General features: G+C 43.5%; 1 protein-coding gene across 2 annotated transcripts in view; it reads right to left on the bottom strand.

Annotated features, from left to right (window-relative positions):
• LOC306752738 (fibroblast growth factor 14-like) overlaps nucleotides 1-18,624 on the bottom strand; it is a gene marked incomplete at both ends in the record, with an annotated part of 38,248 nt that extends 19,624 nt beyond the window's left edge. Inside the window, one exon of one of the 2 annotated variants that reach the window (XM_079236533.1) lies at nucleotides 18,531-18,624. In XM_079236533.1, the coding sequence (XP_079092659.1) occupies nucleotides 18,531-18,624 (94 nt within the window). Of the gene's footprint in view, nucleotides 1-1,761; nucleotides 1,955-18,530 lie in introns of those variants that run through there. The other variant, XM_079236532.1, reaches the window with a different exon arrangement.
• Nucleotides 18,625-25,323: the final 6,699 nt, after the last annotated feature.

Raw genomic sequence — 25,323 nt, 5'->3', positions numbered from 1 at the left:
GAGGTAGGTGCAGGGATGATTGGGTGGAGAGGAGGAAGGTGATGAGCAAAGGTGACAAAGAAGGGGAGAAGAGAAAGGAGGAGGAAAAGAGGGGGAGAACGAAAGGAAAGGAGAGGGGAAAGATACACAAAATGAAGCTGGAGAGGATGAAAGGATCTAAGGTTGGGAGAGAAGATTGGGATTTGAAGGAGGAAGAGTGATAGAAATGAGGAGAGGAAGAAATAAGGTAGGAGAGAAGTGTCATAAAAAGGGAAATAAGGAAGAGAAGGGGGGTAAAAGCAGAGGAACTGAAGGTGATACGTAAGGAAATGAGGATGTAAAAGAGAAAGGTAGGAAGAGAAATAAGGAGAGGAAAGGAGGCTGTTGTCGTCTATTCTTCCCAGAAAGGATAAAAAGGAACAAGGTAAGGAGGGATGAAAAGATCTAAGGTAGGGAGGGAGGATATGATGATATAAGAATGGCGGAAGAAGGGGCAAAAGGAGGTTGTGAGGTGGGGGGGCAGAAGAAGACGGAAGAGAAACGAGGGATGACAAAAAGGATGGAAAAATGCAGTGAACAAGGGAGGGAACGAAGGAAGAAGGGATGAGAAGATCTAAGGAGGTGACAAAAAAAGGAAAGAGAAGGGAGGAAAATATAGAGGTTGTTGTTGAAGGGAAGAAGGACAACGAGGAGAGAAGCCTACGTGAGGGTGAAAAGTGTCAAGGGAAAAAGGAAGAGAAAAATTCAGAGTAAGTGAAGCGAGAGGAGGTGACAGAAAGAAAAATGGAGGTAAGAAAAGGAGGTGAAGACCTGTAATTTGGCTCTCAGGTCCCACATATTCCCGTCACTCACCAGACCAACCTGGTGAAAACCAATTCCAACACGACTCCTCACGATCGCCTCTCCTCTATCCCTTCCTCTGCCCCTCATCTCATTTCCTGCCTCCTTCTCTCCTCCCTTCATCCATCCATCCATCCATCCCTCCCTACGCCGGCACCTGCTGCTTTCTCACACAATCAATTGATTACAACAACACTTATCGCCTCTGCTAGCGAACGCTCTTCTCATTAATCCGCATTCACTGCCCATTTCTAATCAATCCTCCAGATCCGTCCCAACTTTGAGTTGGACATGACATCTGAATGGTGGGGAAATGTTTGACTTTTTAACCTCCACATCAAATAGACAATTTGACAGATTGACTTGGAGCACGGTGTGATTTCAAAATGAGAGAGAGGTGTTAGTGTTGTCCTCGTCATTGCCTTTAAGTCTGACATCCTGCTCCTGCTAAGGCAAAGTCTGGTGGTGACAGGGCTTTCTGAATTATGAGCTGAAAATGAGAGAGCGAGGTAGAGATGCACGGCGACAGACACAGAGAGAGAGAGAGACTAGACAGAGTAATCTGTGTCTTCAATAATGGATGTACCTGGAAACTACTGAACCATAGGGCACTACAAGACATGACAGTGTGCGCGCGCCTGTCACCACATAGCAGAGAGAGGGGAAAAAAGAGGGGAAGGGCGAGTCTGTCAGTCTGTGTTTGTGCATGATATTGGGGTGTGTGCGCGTGAGAGAGAGCGTGCACCAGGCAGGTCCGTGCATGTGCGAGTGTGGCTGTGTGCGAGTGTGGCCGCGCGTAAAAGTGCGTGCGTGTCTGCATGTGCGTGCAGGCGGCGCGCACCCGCATATCAATACATTGGCGTGCGTGCGTGCGATTGTCTGTGTGCATGCACGTGCGCGTGTGCGTGTGTCCCCCCACACCCCCCATTTCCCCCCGCACACCTTGTCTCCGTAGCCTCCGCTTCTTCAGGCCAAATATCCGGACTTTGGAGAAGATGTCGACCAGGTTCCCGTTGCACAGCGCCGGCTTCTTACCGGGGCTCTTCCGCCGCCGGTGAGGAGTCGGCCGGTGGACGTGTTGCTCCCTGGCCTGTCGCTTCTGCCGGATCAAACCGCTGGCGATGGCCGCTGCCATGTCTCCGCCGAAACAAAAACAGCCCCGTCTCCGTGCGTGTCGCCAGTCTCTTCGGCTGTGTCCACCGGAGGGGACGGAGCGCAGACAAAACCAGACGCAAACCTCCGGTCTCCGCGTTACCGGCTACAACGGCCCCATACTTCAGCCACAAAGCGGTGAAGTCCAAAATGAGCACACCGCCTCCCGTTACAGCATATTGTCTGTCACCACTATCCCTCCGGGCCGTTGCTTTCTTAAACCTCCAGCGGGTTACCTGTCCGTCACGTCTCCCCGGTCGGTCTGCCAGTCAGAGAGCAGCAGCTGTCACTGAACGGCTCCGCCAACCGGTTTTACCGGACAACGTTCGTGGGGTTCTGTCCCCATGGTCAACAGGCGAGGCAGACCAAACCAGGAGAAAAAGGAGGACAATGCCTCAGGAAGCCATTCTGCAGCCTCTCCTCCTGAAAACGTCCGTTTGTATTCCACTGACAGAAGCGCGAGGCGCGCGTGCAGCCGCGAGCTGCTCCAGCTGCGTGAAACCAGCCAGAGTTACCGGAGCCCCACCGGAAAGAGGGCGAGCGCCTTTCAAAGTGCAGACCCGACGGGACTTGTGTTTGTCAAATAGATTTTATAGGCTGAATTAGTGACTCACTTCACAGAGACACAATTTAACCTTTTAGTGAAGACAATTTATTGGGTTCCTATTCACAGCCTTCATTTCCTCTCGCTGGCATTTGGCTACTTGTTGCTGCCATCAAGTGGTCAACTTTCATCTGATCACAGCTGCTAGGTGCATACGTTTTATTAAATGCATATCAGCTATGCATCTATTTATATTATATTATTATTATTATATATTATTAGCTTTACAATATTATTAACATATTAACATAGCTAAAGCCCCCATGCAGTATATATATATATATATATATATATATATATATATATATATATATATATATATATATATATATATATATATATCGATTCAACTTGTGCTATCTAATAACTATAGAGTAGAATTATTTTAGTGCTTACTTTTATGTAACATGTACCTTTAATTCCCTGTCGTAGGTTCTTGTGGAACTTCTTTAAACATTTGATTGGACCCATTAGAACACGTTTAAAGCTCGCAGTAATAACTTGATTGTATTGTTATTTTGAAAGTAGTGACCGGATGTCCCATTGATTGTCAGTCTGGGTACATTGACTTTGGACAGCGTGCGCGCTCTCTGGAACCACTGGAGCCACGCGCAGAGCGAGCAGGCACACACGCGCGCCCGAAAACAACGGTTTAAACGGTGTGTGTGTGTGTGTGTGTGTGTGTGTGTGTGTGTGTGTGTGTGTGTGTGTGAGGGGGGGTGGGGGGGGGAGAGGGGGTCGACGTCACCGCTGGACGGTCGACTGGAACCGAGGTAGCAGGTGGTCGTGCGCGTTGCTATGGAATGAAATGGGGTAACAACCCGGCCTTCTATTATTCTTACCATTGTGGAAAAAGCTAAATCATATGTCAGACTGTCATTGAGAGGAAGGCAGTGCTCGTCACCTCGTCCCATACATCCTGTCTGTATTCACGGCAGACTCTCTGAACGACAGGTTTAAAAATGCAAGAGGTGGTCAGATAAACTGGAGGAGGACGTGGCCTACAGCTCACACAGACTGCTGTAAGATTATAATACTGAGCACACACACATCTCAATAAGGCAGCACTGAGTATGTTTTATGAACTCGGTGCACTAGAAGGACATGACTGTACGTTATTATTGTTCTTTTAAGTTATATTCTAAATTTAAGTTGTGCATTTATCTCACAAGCCATTACAAGTGTGCACTGGAGAGCAGCGCAGCATGTAGGTCAGCCATCTCTGGGCCGGGACCCAGATGGACACAAAGAACGCTGAAATGAAATGGTCCTTTCTTCTGTGGAAACTCATATCAAAGAAAATCCACAAAACATTTTACAATCTGTCATCCTCATAATGAATAATGGGCAGTAGAGTTTGGTCGTGTGGATTTATTTTTTTAAGGCCTCGCATGAAATGTACTCATCACATTCCAGTGCCCAAAAGAAAAGCCATTTCCATCATTGTCAGTATATGACAACTTTGCATATGAGATATCTCATTGTCTGCTCGGTTGATTGTCATCAATGTGCTGATAGAAATCATTTCCCCCTTGGGATAAATCCCAATATAGAGTGCAGCGACAGTGTTAGTGTATATGTGTTAATCTGGGTGGTTAGAGATAAAGATTGAGGATAGAGGAAGCTTAAAAAAGCAATTATATCACAATAAAATAGGATGTTAAGTGACGATATTAGTGCTCAAAGTCTCTATTTACTGTATTGTATTAGTGTTAGTTAAAATATTGGTTAATAATAATAATAATAATAATTACCTTCCTATTAATTTTTTGTGGATTTAAGAGCGCCGGGTGAAGCTAAGTGATTAAAAAATAATTGTATGTCGCTTCGAGGCATCATGTCAGAAGCGAGTCAGAACACTTTAACGAAGATTATTTCAGCACCATGGACAGCGAACAGCCTCTTTCAGACACTGTCTTTGTCTGCCTGTGTGTGTGTGTGTGTGTGTGTGTGTGTGTGTGTGTGTGTGTGTGTGTGTGTGTGTGTGTGTGTGTGTGCGCGTTAGACACAGTTTTCTTCAACACACCACAGGAATAAGCGTGTGTTGTTCCTCATGTCCACTAGGTGGCATCAGAGCGTGTCAAAGAACACCAACCCAACAATAGCAGCTCACTGAGCGCATTACCGGTGGTTGTACATCAATAACCCAGCGGGGGTTCTCTGTGTGAGGTACATAATGACCCGCAGCAGGGTGGCACTCCTGCACAAGCTTTTAATGTGTATTTTACTATGCTCTCGCTTAACTGTTGTAATGTTTTGGCCTCTGTTTTTGGTTTTAACACGTTTTTGCATGACTCCTGCACAGCACTTTGTGACCTTTGTCTGTGAAAAGTGCAATATTAATAAACTTACTTACAAGATGCATGTGTGAATGACTTAAAAACTGCCTCAGAAAGGCCACATTTAAGTTTTGAATGCAGGCAATAGTTTATCTGATTTCAGAATACATGTCAGTACAGTTATGTTTCATCATGCTACACTTTGCTTTACTTGGTCCTGTTGTGTTCTACATTCATAGACTGATATAGACGCAGCAACAGCAGCAGTCTGTCACCCTAGATCTTCATCTTTTGTCCCATTTCAGCCGGTAAACCCAGAATCTCCGACAGGATCTCAGACTCTCCTGCTTTTGTCTCTGCTGTTGCTGACACACTACAATTTAGACACAGAAGGAACCTCTGCTAGCCCGGCAGAATAAAGGGAGGGGGGGTTGATGGTCTGTGTGTGTGTGTGTGTGTGTGTGTGTGTGTGTGTGTGTGTGTGTGTGTGTGTGTGTGTGTGTGTGTGTGTGTGTGTGTGTGTGTGTGTGTGTGTGTGTGCTGATGTTTTATCCAGGTCAGTCCAAGTGAAGGAGTTATGAATAAATCAAAGCTTCATTTACATTAAAATTCATCTCCTCTGCAGCTTTTTATAGCATCAGAGGAAGGCGTGACACAGCTCTTAAACTTCAAAAGAAAAATCTTCACACCCCCCTCCCTCTTCCATCCACTTATTCCACCATCCATTCACTCAACTCAAACTCGTCCCAAATCTCTCTGCTTCATTGTCCACGGTTTGCAAGAGAACACACACACACATTCACATTCACACACAAATCATGCCAGTAAACTGAACTGTGCAATAAAGGGCATACATATGATAGAACATGCTCTTCCTGCATGTCTGAGTGTCTAGTGCAGCTCTGGGTGTGCACGAGGCAGCAGCGTCCTCTACGGGCAACAAAAAAAAACAGCACCCTCCGCTCCCCCACCTCCTCTTTCTCCTAAATCCCTCCCTTTTACACACCTCTGCGTCTTTACAGACGCTCTTTGAATGCATCTTTCTGTGCCTCTCATGACCACTAGAGACCAACAGATCACTATCACAGCAAACTCACCTATTGAGTTCAAGAGAGATATTATAGTGGCTAATTTGTCGTGTGATTTACTGATAATTATTGACAATTACATTAGCAATAATTCATATACTTGTAATGCTCATCTGGGAGTATCTGGCACTGAGCTGCTTAGCTCACTTATCAATAGAGCCACAGGTTATGTTACAGTTATGTGAACATCTTTTCCTCGCGCAAGCATGAAGAAAGGAGCACCTTGTTCACGAGTAGTTTTGGCTTTTTGTCTGATAGCAAGAGCCCGTCTGGTGTGACATCCAGACAGAAATGCAGTGTGTAAGCGTCCCATCGGGATCAGACATATCCTGGTTAAAGGGCAACAGCATTTAGATGCTGAGAGACTGTCTGTGTCCTCAAACACCAACAAGGGAGAGGAAGAAAAAGAGAAAGAAAAGTAATTGTGCTGCACCAACACTGTACCTTGAGAGAAGCGCTGAACATGTTGCATGTGGGAGGATGAAGATGACTGTTTGGTTCAGATCTTTGTGTTCTGTGCGTCCACCAAGAAGCTCATAGACATACAATAGAAGCACCAGATGGGGAACATTGTCTCACAGCAGTGTCACGTTGTTGCCTTATTGCAAACACTTTAAAAGTCCTGTAGGACATGTTGTGTTCTTTTTGTGTGGGTCTGATTTAGTTTCAAGGAGTTGACACAGTATACTTGTTATTTACTTTGTGGGAAATCAGTTTCCTTTCTTAAAAAGATGATTCATTTAATGGGTAATTATTTCCCCAAATGATTAGCTATTCATTTAAATGTCAGATTCACATGGTGAGTTTGGTCGTCCTGTGTTTATAAATTCAGCTTCACTCATACTGTCCATTTTATCAATGAGCGCGAGACTCAAGCAGCGTCTCTGCAGGTGGCGCTCTTTGTTCATGCTGCTGAGCAAACAGAGTGCGCAACAGGTGAGCGGCACGTTGAGCCCGACATACCTGCGAGCGCGGGGAGCAGCGGAGAAAGAGAGGTGAAGAAGAGGGGAGGACGGAGAGAGAGGGAGGGAGAAGTGAGACAGACAGGGAGCTAACAGATGTGGGTGGGTGTTCCCCAGGCAGGAGTGTGAGGATAGCCACTCTCAACTGAGCAGGATGAGTCATAATTCACACTCAGACACCCGCCCACACACACTGACACACACACACACAGGCGCAGACACGGGGAAATCCACTGTTTCCAAGGTAACGAGTGATTAGTGACGCAGGTGGATCTCCAAACGAGAGAGAGAGAGAGAGAGAGAGAGAGAGAAAGAGAGAGAGTTCACCTACTGAATGCAGAGAGGACAACACACACACATCTGGTATCGGTTGCAGTTATCATACTGCTCGCGCACACACACACACACACACACACACACACACACACACACACACACACACACACACACACACGCAATTTTTCTCCCATCTGCTTCTTCTCTCCCCTTTCCTCCCCCTCATCTTAACTTCTTTCCTCATTTCCTCTCCTCTCCTCTTCCCTCATCCCATCCCCGTTCCTTGTCTAGTCCTTCTTGTTTCCTCCCCTCTACTTTCAGTGTCTCCTCTTCTGTCTCCTTCTTCTCTCCTCTACTTGTTTCTCATCTCATCTCCTTGTCTCTTCCCCTCTCATCCCTTTTTCTTGTCTCCTCCCCTCTCTGTCCTTCCCTCATCTCCTCCCCTTACATCTACTTTTCTTGTCTTCTCTCATCTCTTAGGTTCATCTTCTTTCCTTTCCTTTCATCTCCACATCTCATGTTTGCATTCCTCTCATCTCCTCGGTGTTCATCTCCTTTTCTTGTCTCTCTCTCCTCTCATCTTGTCTCGTCTCCTTTCCTTCCCCTTCTCCTCTCTTTGTCTCATCTCCTTTCCTCCTCTCCTTGTCTATCTTTGTAACATCTCCTACTCAGCGGGGAGGAGGAGAGAGGGAATGGAGGTACTGAATTATTCATCCAGCTCTCTTTTCTTACATCTGTCTGCAGCCTCCAGTGTCTTGAATCCCCCTCCCCTCTTTCTCTCTCTCATCCAGACGCCTCTCTTGCTCGCAGCACAAAGACCAGTGAACAACTTCACATCGACTGCTTGTCCGAAAATTCACAGGGACATAAACAGTGTGTCATTCAGGACGATGAAAGTAAACTTAATTATCACAAATATAACTTAATAAAAGGGGAAAATGAGCACTTGTAACCTTGCAATGACACACAGTTATGTCATTATGTCTTTTAAAAGGAGTGAGGTTTATTTATTAGTTTAAAGTGACACTTGAGTTGAAGCAATATGAGAAGGAAAGAGTCATAAAGTCAGCAATGTGACACATTTACACAGTATACACGGTGTGTCTTGCTTAGGAATTCAACTATTAATGTGAAAGAAGCGGAACGTGTTGTTTCTTTAAGAGTTAATGAGAGTTAATGAGATTTTTACGAGGAACAAAACTGAGCCTAAAAGGATTTTAAAGAAAAGCTTGACACTAAACCAACAGGCGAGGAAGCTCATTTAATTAGCAGCAAGACAACGGACGATAGACTGGAGAGATCGAAAAACTGCTCATCTGGAAAGATAAGTGAAACCAGACGAAACGCTTCTTTTATTTTTGAGCTCTCTTTCTGTTAAGGACTGGAGTTTAGCATCATTATATATTTCCGTACTATAGTTGTCATATAGTTGCAACAAATGCTGTGTTTTACAATATTAGTCTGTATTTTATCTACAGTTCATTTTAGAATGAAACAATATCAGCAACCCCACATGGGTCTACACCGCAAGGTTAATACTTCAGAGTCTCCCCAACAGCACGATGTCAGTGACAGCTTCATGGCCCTGGAAACACCTCACATATGACTATTGATCTCGTTTAAAAGCTTTAGGACAGTTCACAGGAAAAGCAACAGGAAGTGCCGTTTTAATATTCCTGCTGTTGCTGGTGCTTTGAAGTGTGAAGTATTAACAGTGAAAGTCAATTTGTGTTGGTCAAGCCTTTTCTCCAGAGTCACCGACTGTAAAAAGACTGTCGACACGGGATGTGTACAGTAAGCATTCTCACCTCTATTTTAGAAGCAGCTTTTCACAGAGAGGTCAGAGGTCACAGGCGGCTGCCAGAGCGGGCTCAACTCATCAGTGACAATTGTCCACGGAAACTGATAACAGTTGGGCAACGGAGGACTTCTGCGTCAGAGCGGTTGCATAATCGCTCTAGATCTTTCCCCCGAAAAGTCAGAACTACAGAGGAGGATGGGAGGAGGGGGAGAAGAGAGGAGGGAGGGCGGTAACTGTGAGGAGGGGGAGAGATAACGACAGAGACTGAAGGGAGGGATCCTACAAGCGAGAGTTTGGCTCAAGGAGGTGCTGAAAGTCAAAGCTTGGTGGAGGTGGGATTGAACATGTGTTTATATGACGTGGAAATGTAATGTAGGAAAACATGGCGGACGACTGCCGTTAAGTTTGGTTCTGGGGTTTTAGAAATGTTACACAACCTGTTTTTAAGACTTTTAGAGGAGGACAACAATTCATTTGTACTTTACGAGAAAAATAAAAGAGCATTCGGAGTCAGAGCTGTTAGGTTAGAGCTATGGAATACTAAATGATCAATCTTTGCTCACTCTTAGCCTTTCTTACCCTGAGACGTGCATAAATAACAGGTCATTTTTTTAATTACCAGTTATCTTATTGGTATCAGCCATGAGACGCAGGTAATTATTGGTAAAACATATATATAAATCAAGCATCCCTAATCCCATTACATCTTTGGTCGTTGAAGTTGTTTAGTTTTTAGTTTTCAACAAACAGTCCCGTGAAGTTAAAGGTTTGAGAATCTGAACAAAAAGAGGCCAAGATCAATTTACAGAATCTAAACGATAACTTGAGGAAAGTAAACAAATCCAAACAACGCGAGAATGAAGAAGTCGTGCATCAGAAGCTCACGTTATGTCAGCTGTTCTCATTCTCTCTTTAAATAGATCACAGTGCAGTCGGTGAAGCGCACTGCCGTGACACCACTTCATCTGCTCTCCGTTATCCAAACGCATCACGACCGGACTTGATGGCTGACGGCCTTCACCTGTATTCAGCTGCTGCTCCGAGAGAGTGTGTGTGCCGTCACCGCATTTATATAAGCGACTCTCTTTGAATGAGAAGTTTGATCGTGAAAGAAATCGGCCTCCCATGTGAGTCACACAAGTACAATCACTTACAGTAAGTGCAGTATCTTGCAAGCGATTGTCAGAGAAATGTAATATATATATATATATATATATATACATATATATATATATATATATATATATATATATATATATATATATATATATATATATCAATACAAATGAAGTTGCCCTGTCTTCCACTGTGTGAGTGAGTGCATTGCAGTGATCTGGGTCAGAAAGCACTTACAATTAAATGGTTTCCCCCAACAGCTGCACTCATTCAATCTCAGCAAAACCACAACTCCCAGTCCACTGCTCCTCTGCCAACAGGGCTGTGCTCAGTGTGCTGACCCTCTGATGGGCAATGACAGTGAGTTTACATCTCTGTAAGGAGTCAGTCACGTCTCTTATTTGATTGTGTTGGCAATTCTGTCACAACACTTTGGCATCACCAAAAAGGCTGCACACTCACGGTTTGTTTTCTTCCGCTCGGCCCTTGGTGTAACTGATGAAAACACGTTCAACACAAGTTAACGCTGAGCTAGTTAAGCTGGGAAACAATAGTGACAACATGTCAACTATCTGAGTGTCTTCAAATGCGGCTGACTGAATGAGACACACAATTAGTTTTGAACAGGTAGATAACGAAGGTAGATAATGTGACAAGAGACAAAGCTTTGTTCGGCGTTCAAGACTCAACAAAGCAGAATGTTTTCAGTGCTGAGGGAGAACGTAAGCTTATCTTTCTCTGCAGCTAAAGTCTGAAGCTTAATTTCATCTATTTTGTCCTGGAAAAAAAAGGCGTTGTTCCTCACGCCTCGGTGTGGAGAAAAGTTCACAGTTGGTGTTGGATAGAGGAGGAGGATAACCAATGAGGTGGTAGGTTTTAGAAAAGGATCTTTAAAAAAAACTAAGGAACTCAAAAGGCTAACGAACCCAGTAATCAACAATAAAAACGGAAATCTGATGTGACACAGCAGTTAGAAGTTAGATAAGTAGTAGATGGCATGACAGTAGGCACGGTATGAAGGCACAATTGTTAAAATAGCTGCTTTAGTGAGGCTGAAGAGACCTCTGACTAATCTGTTTCCCCACATATTGTGGACAGAATGTGCATGTGTGTAGTAATCCCTCTGTCAACACTTCAGCAGCACAGTAAACATGAGGATCCCATTCAGCCCATGAGGCGTATAATCCAAATCGGGCCACAATGCAGATCTAAGAGCCGCATTTGTCACAGGTAAAAGTGCTGCTTGAGGTGGAATACTGACATGAATACAGCGCTTTGAAAACACCGATGCTATCACCAGTTTACGGCTGCGCCATTACCTGGGGCCTCGGTGGGAACAGGCTAATGGATGTGAGACGGTCGAGTGTTAGCGTAACAATTCATTTACAATTAGACAAAAAAAAGGCATGAAATTGCTCCCAATCTTTTTTTATCAGAGGTGAAACATCTCATTTCGCCTCATCTAATTGCCACACATCAGCTTCAATGAATTTACTTTTTGACTGACATTTTAGAGAAGTTATTAAATGATAAAAACAGAGAGACTAACCTCCAGCCCAAACCCGACCGGTTTCATTCGACTATATTGGCAATCTAAAGTTCCTCTTGAACTGGTGATATGTTTTGGTCATCGTGTTCTGCGAGCAGTGGTTTCATATCAATGCAAATTGTGCCGTCTTCTAATAAAAAGAGTGTGTTCCCAGTGAATAATCACCTACACTGGCCAATGCCGGACAGAACTCATGTTTAATTCACCACCACAGCTTTTTTTTGGAGCATTTTGAGTCACAATACTCAACATAACAGTAAAAAGGTGAGGATTTAGTGGATTCGACCTTGGAAAGGTTGCAATTTAAATCATGATGAAGCTAAAACAAAGTGTAAATAAGTCAACACACAACCACAGTTGATACCGCTTGACACATAATTATGTATAATCTTGTTTTTTAGATTCTCTGTAAAGAGTATCTTACCTGACTCAGTTCTGCCCAACGCAGCCTTTATTCTCCTCTCTGCTACCTTCAGTATAAACTCATAGTCCATGACTCACACACACACACACGCACACACACACCTGTTAACACCAGCCAGTCTGACTCCACTGGAAACTCACTTCATAACGTTGAGGCCCCTACGCGGCCTCAGATGAGGACACACACATCGGCAACACACACAAATAGTGAGCGGGACAGATATGGCGATTATGTCATGCGGGGCTGTCATCAAGCAAAAGGTTAAAGCAGACAAGGGGAGACGAGGAGTCAGCTCAAGTATGTGTGAGGGAGAAGGAAGGAAGGAAGGAAGGAAGAACAGAGATAAAGAGACGAGGTGCTCAGAGAAAGCTGCAGAGGGAACTCGTCATCAGTAACGTAACACTTTGAGGGTTTCACATCGTTGTCTCAATTATAGCCTTTTATTTTGAAAAGGCAAAACAAAGTTTTGGCAGCGTTTAAGAGTGTAACATGTGTAATATGGTTGAAAGCTCGCAGAAATGCCAGTAAGTGCACCTTGAGTTTTTAATTTAAATTTTTTCAAAGAATAGAATATCACCAGCTTTAATGCTGTACCACTATGATCAAGTGAGTATGTACATTCCAGCCGAGCCCATTATTACTATGATTAATTATAATTATTTATACTTTCATCATTATTATTTTATTTCATTTTCGTTTGTTAATTGTATTTTTCATATAAATTTGGTGACTTATTATGTACACAAAAATGAAAAGAAAAACAGAGGGAACCTCGTGATGATAAAAAAAAACATAAAAAAACTAGATATATGAAAAGACTACAGTACGCTACGGGATATACGTTTTTGTAATAGTTGGAATAGTACTTTGTTATGAACTTAAACAAAACACTTGGCAGAGAGAGTTTTATGAAGTCAGCATATCTAATTCTGACATCAAGACAATCAAACCCATTTAATGCAGCGAGTTGTTTCTCTGCTTCTTATCATTCAGTCTGAGAAAAACACTTCCTAGTGGAGCCTTTGATGCCCTGCTGCTTTTTTTAAGTGCACTTGGAAAAATAACACTCAACACTCACTCTCTCTTGACAGCAACCTGGAGCGAGAGCCGTCCAAACACACACACACACAGACACACACACACACACACACACACACACACACAGACACACACTTACTCATTGCTTCATTTGGAAAATTATAGAGTTTCCACTGCTGAGCGGAGTCGCACTGCAATCAGCCGTGCAACAGTCTCATGAGGGTTTTATATATTTGTTTGACACCCTTCAATAACTTAACTCGTTTAAGTGAAATGTGTCCTTTCAAAACAGAAATGCAACAATTTGGTAGATGGCAGTTTCAGGGTCAGTTAAACACAGCTTGTGTTGAAAAGAGATGAGTCAGTGAGCAGAGCTGTGCTCTTAAAAGGTCAACACACACACACACACACACACACACACACACACACACACACACACACACACACACGGTACATTGGAAAATCTCAAAAGCAGCTTGTCCCGTCTCAGTTGTCCTGGAGTTGCCCTCGTCCACTGACTGTTTTCATTGGAACTACTTTCGACCAAAGAAATAGTCCCTCACAGAAACAGTGAATTTGTGTCAAAGCTGAATTAAGCAACAAGATTAAGTTTTCTTAAGACATTAACACAACGTTTTTATCCAAATCTAGATAATACTGGATTACCAGCTATGGAAAAGCATGGAAAAACCCAGCCAACTGTGTGACTGCATATATGGAGCAAAGAGTTATAAACAGTCTCCACCAACTCCTGCGGGAAATATCTGGCTCTTATGCTGCTAAATGTTGACCAGCTGGCCGCTGACTGTGTCTTTAACAGGGAATTTGATCTACTAAACATGTACATGTACATGCAAAAAGCTACATTTACCACAATGGATATAATAATTCTATTTTTTTTAACATGCAAAGTCAATCGGAGTTTGGTTTGTTCTGGTTTGAGTGCATAAATGACCAGCGTGACCGCACTGTATGTGTTTGTGTGGAGATGTGATTAGTCGACAGCTTGTGTGTGAGTGTGTGAAGTGTGACGTTCAGACGAAGGCAGATCAGAGCAGCAAAGTCATAATGTTTTTCTGCAGACTCAGTCTGTTTCGGACAATGAGGACATGAGCTAATGAGTGTTCACACACACACACACACACACACACACACACACACACACACACACACATACACATACAGGGATTATACATACTGCACCAAAAGCCTCCATGTGACCTTAGAGGACGCGCATCACTATGACTGTCACTATTTTGTCATCTCATCACTTTTGGACGATGCAACAGCACGCAAGTGAGAAACGGAGACGGAGACAGACAGATTTACTTTGTTGCAAGCTTGAGGAACATGTGGGTATTTTTTATGCAAAGACATCCATGATTTCATTTGAAATACAATCAGACATGTACTGTATGCGTGTGCACATGTGGGCCTTTCACTCGCAGACACAGATCCGAGTTGGCACCGCTATACTCCAGCGTTTCAATCAAATATTAAGCTTGACGCCTTAATGGCAATGTGTGTGTGTGTGTGTGTGTGTGTGTGTGTGTGTGTGTGTGTGTGCGCGCGCCTATGTGGGCTATAAAAGGGCGAAACTCTCTATCTGGGTCACTTCACATGGGGCAGACTTTGAGTAGCGCTGGGCCTTATTCCTTTTAACAATGAGTGGTACTGATGCAGGTTCATCTGGAGGAGACAGAACTCTGGAACTCCATTCACGCCGTTTCAGCCGTTTCTCACAGGAAATGCCCAGCTGCCTGTAAACTGACCGCTGGCCTACAGCTGTGACGTTACTGTCACCGCTCAACAAAAAGCCTTCAACCGGCAAATCGCGTGGGGAGATTTTATTGCCAAGTAGCTGAATGCAATGCTGTATGTTTGTCAACAAGTTGAGCAAAATATATTCGACACAACAAGATGTTCAGAGTGACTTTTGAAAGGGAATCAGGGTCAGCCACAGCAAACCTCTTTACTGTACATTTTAGAAATGAAATAGAAATCGATCTTATCATAACAATAATAATAATAATAATAATACAGATTTCAAGTAAAAGTCAACTTTGATATACAATAGTGACCCTTCTTTTTGAATGGGCCACATACATGCTGATGCACACACACACACACACACACACACACACACACACACACACACACACGCTAAACACAGCTGTATTTCTGTCTTCCCAGTGGACTTTAACTAAATAGTGCAATTCAGAGGAAAAACGGCAACAAATCCTGAGTCAGCAAAACGCTGCCTTCTGCCCATCTACAGCATACTCCATATTTCACCACCAACTGCTGTGTGTATCGCACATAAACACACACTTACACACTAAAACTCCCAGGGAGAGAGTTTACAGTACGTGTTCTTTAATTAAAAGAGAAAGTGACAGCTAAATGGTCCTGCTGCTGTAAATGAGCTGGTGGGAACTTACTTGTGTTCAGTGCATAGTGCCGGTCACAGTGTGTGTGTGTGTGTGTGTGTGTGCGTGTGTGTGTGCGTGCGTGTGTGTTGCATGACATCAGCCAAGTTTCTGAGCTCCTGTTTGAACAATCCATCATTCTTATGTTATTAACTTATTGTTCAATATGACCTCAAGCAGATTACCCGTCAATGGAATATTAAAACTGTCAAACTACATTATGCAGCACTATGTCCCATGGAACGTTGAGACCTTGAACTCTCCATACTGTATGCATTCAACATACATGACTATGACATTTTGCAGTCACATTATAGATGTATTTTTACATCAGTATCCAGCTTGGGTAGCGTCCATTTAATGACTTTAATGACGTCTTACAAAGAGGGGGTTTGAAGCTGCAGGGTGTGAGACAGAAGGTTAATATCCCTGCTTATGTATCACAGCAGCACACGCGTTTCTCTCAGGAGTATTTCTAGCTTCCTGGCAATTTATCAAATAAAATAAGAGGAGCACAGTAGGAAAAAGGAATAAAAGCATAAACACAGAGCCCAGAGGAAACACACAAAAACACAACCAGTCTGGTGCCACTTTATAAATCGCGTGTTGGAAAGCAGTGAAAGGAAGCCGTGGAAATGTTGTTCAGCTATGAGTAGAAAATCAGTCCTTTCACCTGTGCCAACACGTCAATATTGATTTGGTTTGTTTACACCTTTAATCTGCAAGATTAAAGGTTTGTGTTTGGTGCTAAAATCGTATTGCTCTTGTGTTTTCCCCGAGATTACTTGTCGATCGCTCGAGGCAAACACATGCCTTTTTTCTTCAACTATTTGTTGATGAAGTACAAATACATTTTGCAGGAAAGACCTACTATCCTTTCATAAACGTATGCGGAATCATACAATTAGTCATCTGTTTTATACGTCTGTTTCTAAGAAGTATCCGCCTCAAATTGCCGTCTCCTGCAAGTGTGGTTGCAATTTGTCACGAATGTTGTTTGCCTTTATTGCCACAAGACACTCAATGGCCAAAGCTGGCAGACACCATGCTGCAGTGTTTCTACAGATTTGATTTATAATGCATTTGTCCTCTTTACACATGAGCTCTAAACCACAGGGACAGCGCTTTGTAATGAGTCAGGGACAAAGAGAAGACACAGCAGTAATGTCTTTGACCTCATCCCATCACTTATTCAGTGCTGACTGTCCATTAACTTACTCAAATATTTACTCAAAGCCTCCACAGTGATGTTAATGTATGGAGGACTCTGGGAACCATTCAAGAGCCCACAGAATGATAACTTCACATTACGCTTTAGCTCCGAGTGTAAACGTCTTGTCGATGCTTCATAGAGTTTTCACTTATCTCTTTTTACAACTTTGTCTTAACTCTTTCAACTTGCAGCGCTCTAAACAACCAAACTCATTTTGCTATTTGCCATTTCCCTCTAAATGCCACTGGATGTTCGCTCGAGGAAAGAAATGAAAGGTTTTATTTGGGGTTAATAAGAATTGATTGACAGGTGGCTCAGCTTTTCATATCAGACATGTTGTCCCTGGCTGGTGCCCGCATGTCAAAGCGACATAACGTTTTTAAATTACAATGATGGGAATACTGTAAAACAGAAAGTGTTGACTGAGCACATGGTTGATGTTCTACCTCACTGGTAATTATTAGAACTGTCAACAAATAATGTTCTGTTTATTGTTATTGTTTAATCAATGAATGGACCAGTCATACAAATATACTACTTTCTGTGAAAGGAGCTAAATGTTGGCTTTTGTACATTTAATTTGCTTCAAGGCTTCTTCTGAAATACACAATATAATCTCAGACTCACACTCAGATAGCATCTTCCAAGCTCAGAGATATTAAAAAAGCAATGACTGGTAGTTTGGCCTATGTATAACTTTCACACAAATAACAATGAGCAGCCTCATGGCCTGCTGTTGCCCTCTAAACACTGTGCTGAGGATACAGAGGCTACATTTTTGATGCAATGTCAATATCCCAATATAGTCAACAACGTCCACTTCCTGTTGCAGTGCCAATGTGTGCTGCCCTCATTCAGAGCGGAGGGAAACTCTGGTGCAGACCAAAGCAAACTATAAGGATTGGTCAGAGCATCTAGCGAATCTAAATGTGTCCTGTACCCTCTGGAGAGCAAGACTGAGAATCAAAAGACGCGTGATGATATCATCCCTGCACCCTGTTGATGAACAGAGACTTGTGACAGGTTTCCAGCCCTGATCTTTGAAGTTGTCTACACGCGTACAGAAGATGGACGTGTTGCCGATTGGTTGCACCAGATGTTGGACATTATTAAGCTCACCTGAATAAAAAAGTTGCAGTAAACAAGTAAGACCCCTTAAAGTCCGTCCCCCAAGACGCCCAGGGCTCTGCTGAACAACACAGCATCACCTCCAGTCTTCAATCATGAGAAACACACTCTTTCCTGAATGCACAGTGGAAGTCTAAATAAGGCCATGTGCTGTTTAATCATGCAGGTTACTGGAGCCTGAACGCGTCTGCATACTGCATTAGACTTGATTTTCTGCAGCATCTCTGCCAAGCACGCGCTCGTTTTCGCACGCATTGGCACTGTATTCAGTTTCTGTGCTAATAAGTTATCACCTCTCTCTCTCTCTCTCCCTCTCTCTCCCTCTGCCCCCAATCACACACCCCTCCCCTCCCTGAAGTGCACTCACTTGCTGCACAACTGCGATTGCAGAGAAACACCAGCAAGCAGCCGAACAGTGCAGTCTCGAGAGGGAAGACACATACACACACGCACACACACACACACATACACACACATACACACACACACACACACACACACACACACACCACTCTTGCGCGTATGTAGACGCACAGAAACGCAATAAAGTATTTCTCTTTCATCCCCACACAAGCATGTACACGCGCAGAAAGAGAGAGAGAGAGAGAGAGAGGGAGGAAGGGAGAGAGAGAGAGAGAGAGAACAAACTCACCAGTTGGGTTCTTGTTTTTCTTGAGGCTCTTGCCACAAAGACACTGCAGCATATGCGATCCTTTGCTGAAAATGTTGTTCCAAATAAACCGCATGGATTTGGCCGAGACGGGGGAGGAGGAGGAGGAGGAGGAGGAGGAAGAGGAGATGGGGGACGAGAGGCGCTCCGGATGCGGCAGCCTAAAATCCCCCCACCGCATGGGGGCTGGTCCGCCCCCCTGTTTGCATGCCAGCAGAGCCGGCCAGCTGTTGGGCTCAGTTCGGCGGTGCTTCGCCCTCCCAATCTGCACCATAGACAGGAATAAGAGCTGGAAGCCCGGCTCGTTGCCCGGTTTGTCGCCCGCTTCCTCGACCAGCTCAGAGATCAGCAGCCGCACGTATTCCGCGTCGAAGTCGTCCTCGTGCGCCAGGAAAAGCGCGACCGCCGCTGCGCTTTTCTCCGCGGTCTCCGCCTCTGGCTGCCCCAGCGGCCGGTGGTCCTCAGCGGCGGAGGAAAGGTCGCTGCTGCTGCTGCTGCTGCCGCCCGGCCGCCGCGGCGTGAAAAGCCCCCAAGCGCTCCTCTTCAAATGGCGTCGACTGCCGCGCGGCGCGGGGAGAGGAGCGGCAGCGGCGGACAGGCATGCGGCGGCGCTAGCGTGAAGTCGGCGGTACGCGGCAGCTGTCGGCTTCTGCACAAAAAACCATTGCATATTAGTGGGGATCGCAGGGGTCGGTGCGTCCGTCCGTGCGGGAGGGGAGGAGGAGGAGGGGAGGGGTGCGGGTACCGGGAGTCCGTCAGCAAGTCGGTGGCATCCCTGTACCAGCAGGCTACAGCAGACAAGTACTGCAGCAGGGGGCTCCTTTCCAAACGCACACACACGCGCACACACACACTCACTCAGGCACACTCACTCACTCAGACACACTGCACGCACACGCAGAATCCGCTCAGCAGCGCGTTGGTTCTCAGGTCTCCGGCAGTGGGAGCGCGTGCAGCGCTGAACTGGGATCACTGCGGGGATTCTCCGCACTGTCTCACTTTTCCTCTTTTAAAAGTCCTTATGAATATTTGATCCGCGTTTCGGCCTCCACTTCTCAATAATCCATAAGCTCCAATGCGCCAAGATACTGCTGCTGTCTGTCTGTCTGTCTCCTCTTCCTCTGCGCTCTCCTCCTCCTCCTCCTCCTCTTCCTCACCTTGCTAATGAACAGAAGCTGCTGGACTCTGGCTCTGCTGTCTCCACCACTCCAGAAACTAGACGAGAAGAAGTAGAAGAAGACGCCCGGGTCCGGCTCGTGGTCCTCTCGCGCTCTTCTGGTGCTTCAGCGTCTTCTTCTGCAGCGCTCGCGACGACCGACGGGCCGGTGAGGCGCAAGGAGGTGCACTGACTATCTATACCTAACCAGCAACAAAGTGGGAGCAATTAAAACAAAGAAGCATTTCCGGTTGGCCTCTTCAAAACAAAAGACCGAACCATCACAACGTGAACACCTTTCATAAATGTGAGGGAAGTTTCTCTCTTGTTTGTTTTTGCAAATTGTTCTTTTTATTTTCTTAGAGCCTATGTTCTGACCCAATATTACTTTATTTGTTAAAAGTATTTATTTCACTGTACTAAAAAGGCAATAGAGCAAATACATATTAAAGAAGAAATGTGGAGTAAATGCAAATTCAAAAAAACTGTTCATCACAAATATCTGCAGTGACATAAAGGCAGAAACAATAGATTATTAAAGTTAGTTATTCACTATATTTTCAGAGTATGCACGTTTCAATAAACAAAGGAAAAGAATAGGGACCAAAAATATAAAACTGCATTAATATAAATGCCAATGTAGATGTAAATATGGCATTGTTGTCTGCTATACCTTCAACACAATGTGCACTTTGTTAACAAAGCCGATAGAGCTCTGTCTATCGCCCGAGCTCTTTTTCTTTGGTAAAATGAGCATATGTTTACCGTCGACTTTTGTTCTGAAGGAAACCGTTACTTCCGGTTCGTCTGTTCAGCTTGATGCAGCCCTTCGCGTGGACACGTGGTTCCCAGACAGTCAGTATCTGGATGTAAACCGAAACCGGCACGATTTTGGGGAGGTGGGCGACGAGATGGCGCCACTAAGACCGCCGCCTACCCGCGTCTCCCTTTGTGCCGTTTTACGCTCCCCTTTACGCATCAGGTGTCACTCCAAACTCCGTCCGGCAATCTTGCAGTTCTATGGCGCCTTTTCTATCCGCAAACGTACACACCTGTTGCACGTCTCTTGTAACACTGGGGTCTTCCTCAGTTCGGCTTGCATGACATCAAACAGCACGCAGTCTGAAGGAAGTCGTGTCATTTGGAATGTATTGTTTCACTCGCATTTGTATTAACTTATTATGGTTAAGAGGTTGTAGATGTAAGTGCTGCTTTGTGTGTTTCCTATACATTCAAAAGACCACAAAGGAAATGGTTCAAAGCTTTTCTAGGTAACTGTCTAGCAGTCAATGCGGATTGAAACGGAGCTGGAAATACTGCAGAAAATACTGGCGCTGTCCATGGTGCTGAATCCACATGAGCTTCAATGTTTCAGCTTTAGAGCCATATTATCTCTTTACACTTGTTCTTTAGGGAGATGGTGCATATAGAGAGCTGAGATTGTTCTGCACATGTTTATACACAACACATGGGTATGTATCATCTGCAAGTGCCTTTAAAAAGTTGAATTTAAGAAATTATCTAAAATCGAGAAAATTAGCTCAGCCCTCAAGGAGTTAAACACAATACTAACACACCCTCATCAGTAGTGTGAGCTCTCTGGACTGTGTAAATAGTGTTTGTGTTTCAAACCAATTAAACTAACAAAACCACAACAAAAAGCAATAAATTGACTTAATTTTGTTTGCAGATATAAATCACCAAAGTCACAAAGTGTGTCTACGTTTAACTAAGATAGGTAATTACATTTCAGTGAATGATGGACTGTTTTCGACCGACAAATCTCAAGCCATAAAGTCCCTGAGAGCGTTTCCCCAAAAAGGCTTTTAAAGCACAACCGGCTCATTTGCCTGAGATTCAGTCCATTACTAAACCGTAACCCAAAAACAGCAGTTTTACTGAAGGAGAAGGGAAACGACTTTCATGTATAAAGTGCCTTTGATGTTTGCAGTGTGATAAAAAACAATCCCCCCGCTGAGATGACAGAAATGAAGGTGCGAACCTGGGAATTTAGGAAAAGAAAATGAAACACATGCACTCTCAACAAGACCAGGGATTTATATTTTACCCCAAACCTTCTGACTTCAGACTGTGTATTCTTTATAGTTGGTGTGACTCTACAGTCTCTGTGAGGCAGCAGACGACCCGTTTGTGAAGCTCTGGGCATTACTTAATCCTTTAGCAGCGCATCAGACCCACTGCAGTCTCATGCTCACAATGATCAATGTCATCTGAGTTAATCTGACAATGTTATTGTGATGCTATGGTATTGGATGTTCACAACTGCAACACATAGCATCTTTAATCTTTCACCGGGCACTACAGGCCCACACTGAAATGAGTCTTGTATAGTCTTACACATGATTCACAACAAGTACCACTGATGCATAAAGGACGGAGGACGCCTGGCACATTCTTTTCACACTCTGTTAACAATTTGCATTGTTCTGAGGAGCTCAAGGCTGCAGCCTGGGATCGCTGTCATCGAGGGGCACAATGCCATCTGCACAGAGAGGCTTCGGCTTCCCGGCCAGCAAACAGCTGCAGATGCATGCATGTGTACAGCATGTGTGTGTTTGTCATACACAAGTATAGATGGAAAAGGAGGAAGAAGGAATAATGACGGGAGTGAGGGTGAAGGAACGCAGAGAAAGAAGGTGAACAATGAGGCAGAAGGGTGCAAGAGAAAAACAAGGGGAATGGAAAAAGGAGGAGGCAAAAGACTGAGTGTGACGCATGCAGCCATTGGGAATTCATAAAATGCAAATGAACCAGAAAAGAGGTGACTATTAATTACAACACTCAGAGAGATCATTCACATCAGAAAGACTCCAAAGCTTCTCTACTCATTATACACTGCAGGAGAAAGTTGAGAAAAGCTTCTTTCTTTCATAAAAACTATGAATTATTCAACATAAATGTGACCTGTTGCTTCTCCTTGTTTTTGGTGCACTCATTTCCCGCCATGATTACTTAAGTTATTTGTCTTTCTGAATGTGTTTGCTCACAGCATGGACGGAGCTTTAAAACAGTGTTGATCTTTATAATTGGTAAAAAAAAAAAAGAGAAGAATATCATCTGCAGGAAGAGTACTAGTACAATCCTTTGCTCAAGTACTAGAGATTTGACTCGCGTAAAATGACTTGTGTAAAAATATATCATAGAACGCAAGAAAAAAACAAAAAAACATCAATAATCAAAAAGAGCTATGGACACTTAATTTTGTTATTTTGTATTAAACAGCTTTACCACAATAGGCCAGCAGCCATTTTCACATGTTATTGCAGGTTAAACACAGGTGTCGTTAATATGATTAATTATGGCCCTGTTCCATTTAAGCCCTTGTATTGCACATGTTGGTTGATTGGCTATGACACAATTAGAATGGCACTAATTAGTTTAATCAGTTACACCTGTGTGTACCTTAGGGCATGCATGTCAAAATGGCTGCGATATGAAAAGGGACTACAATAGATTTCCATAATTTTTTTAAAGAAATGTGTACAACAATATATGCATAAGCAACCATAATGGATGTCTCCATCTTTGCACAGGTTATATTTTTTACAATTAAGTTAACTTCCCAAGTAAATTAACCTCTTTGACCTGTGGTGGTTATCAGCTTGTTATCGTCTTTCTAGTATATCCTAACTCAGGGACTTCATGTCCAACACTATGTTATGCTTATGACCTTTTGACAGAACTCCCCAACAAATATGTTTAAATAACTTCAGTTTATTCCCATGTTTGTAACAACTTTAGCAATGTGTAATTATCGATTAATTTGAGGAAACGTAACAAACATTATTAGGCTACATCAAATAAATAACCGCACAATACGTTTCTAGGTTTACTCACCTGTCTGGAGTCTTGAAAAAGTCCTCAATGTGGTCCAGGTTCAAACTCTGTTTCTTTCTCCACACAGCCTCTCTGGTCCCATTAAAACCAGTCCACACAGCCTCTCTGGTCCCACTGAAACCAGTCCACACAGCCTCCTGGTCACACTGAAACCAGTTCACACAGCCTCCTGGTACCACTGAAACCAGTCCACACAGCCTCCTGGTCCCACTGAAACCAGTCCACACAGCCTCACACAGCCTTGACGCAACGACCTGAAGTGTTTCATGATCAAAATGCCTCTTGTTCACGGCCTTTTTAGAAGCGCTTGAAACAGCGCCACTCGCCCAATCACACTTATTTGTGGCTCAAAACGGTACTGCATGTCATTTATCTTCGCTGCTCGAATATAGACGCGTGTTTTCTGCTCAAAAAACACGTAAACAGCACTGCAGTGGCAGCTGTGGCTGGAATATATGTGATTTAGTGTGTGGCCCATCTCATAAATCCCTGTGCATTCTGATTCTTGTTTAGGAATATGTTATGAGAATAAGCATGTGAAGGTAGGCCGACCTGAATCAACAAGCTCTAATAGTGGCTACCTGCATAGCATGCTGCTCGTTAAGGACAGAACCTGCAGAACGATACCTGCTTTCACGTCAGTCTCCAGGACACCAGAAAAGTCTCCAAAAGTCTCAAATAACACCAGAAAAAGTCGCTAGATTTGTCGCTAGTCGCTTTTTGAAAAAAGAAAAATTGCCAAGAGGGTTTGGAAAGTTGCCGAATTTAGCAACAATGTTGCCAAGTTGACAAGATATGAAGGCAGATTTGTGTCTTTATTACACAAACAAACAAAAATTGTTTTGAGAGCAAATTTCTCGTTTGTCAGAAAATTCATTGTTAGTGTTGCTTATGAAATTAGAATTTCAGGCTGCAATTCAAAAATCTTTGCTCTCTCGTGAACATGTGATTGTGCACAATGAAGGTAAAGAAAGAAGAAAAGATTAAAAAACCTGACTTTCTATGTAAAATATTAAGATACTATGTAAAAAAATATGAGTTAGGATTTATGAGATTTCTTTAAATATATATCTTTTTTGCTTTTTATTTTTACTTTGTATCTTATAATTTTTACTTTAAAAAAAGGTCTGAACTGACTGACTAGTCACACACTAATATGAGCACTAATATGTTATACAATCACATTTAACGCTAGCTAATAAGCACGATATCGATAAAGTGTAATAACATACTAAGTTATGTGTCACTTAGCGTGATTGTCAGGCGGTGCATTAAATCAGTTTTTACCTTCCCTACACTAAATACGTTATACTTTGTAGACTTAATGTAAAGAACTTCAAATGCAAAATGTTCCCTCTTTTTAATTGCTTTTTAAAATAACTATTTGCAGCACTTGTTCACCAAAAGACAAACTACTTGCTTCTGAGTGGTAGATTTGGCGACTGATTGACTGTGTAAGAGATTTTCTGGCACTGAGACGAGCGCCTCACATCGTTCAGCACATCCAGGATTCATGTGGTAGTACTCCACCTGCTGGCTGTCGAGGAAAACTACAAGTACATGGAAAGATAGTTGGAAATACTGGGTTTACTCTTTATGTTAGATCCCAAATGCAAGCATGTGCTTTATAGAGGTGTCTTGATTTGAAGGTTTAAATTAAACATTTTATAGCAAAAGTCATACTCCTGGTGTATTTTTTTTTTTGTGGGGGGGGGGGGGGGTTAGGGGGTAATGCTAATGTGCATCAAACATTTAATTTAA

The sequence above is a fragment of the Taurulus bubalis genome, assembly GCF_910589615.1.
Source record: "Taurulus bubalis genome assembly, chromosome: 21".
In the NCBI taxonomy this organism is placed as follows: Eukaryota; Metazoa; Chordata; class Actinopteri; order Perciformes; family Cottidae; genus Taurulus; species Taurulus bubalis.
Note: the sequence above shows the minus strand (reverse complement) of the source record. Positions and strands in the feature narration are given on the sequence as shown.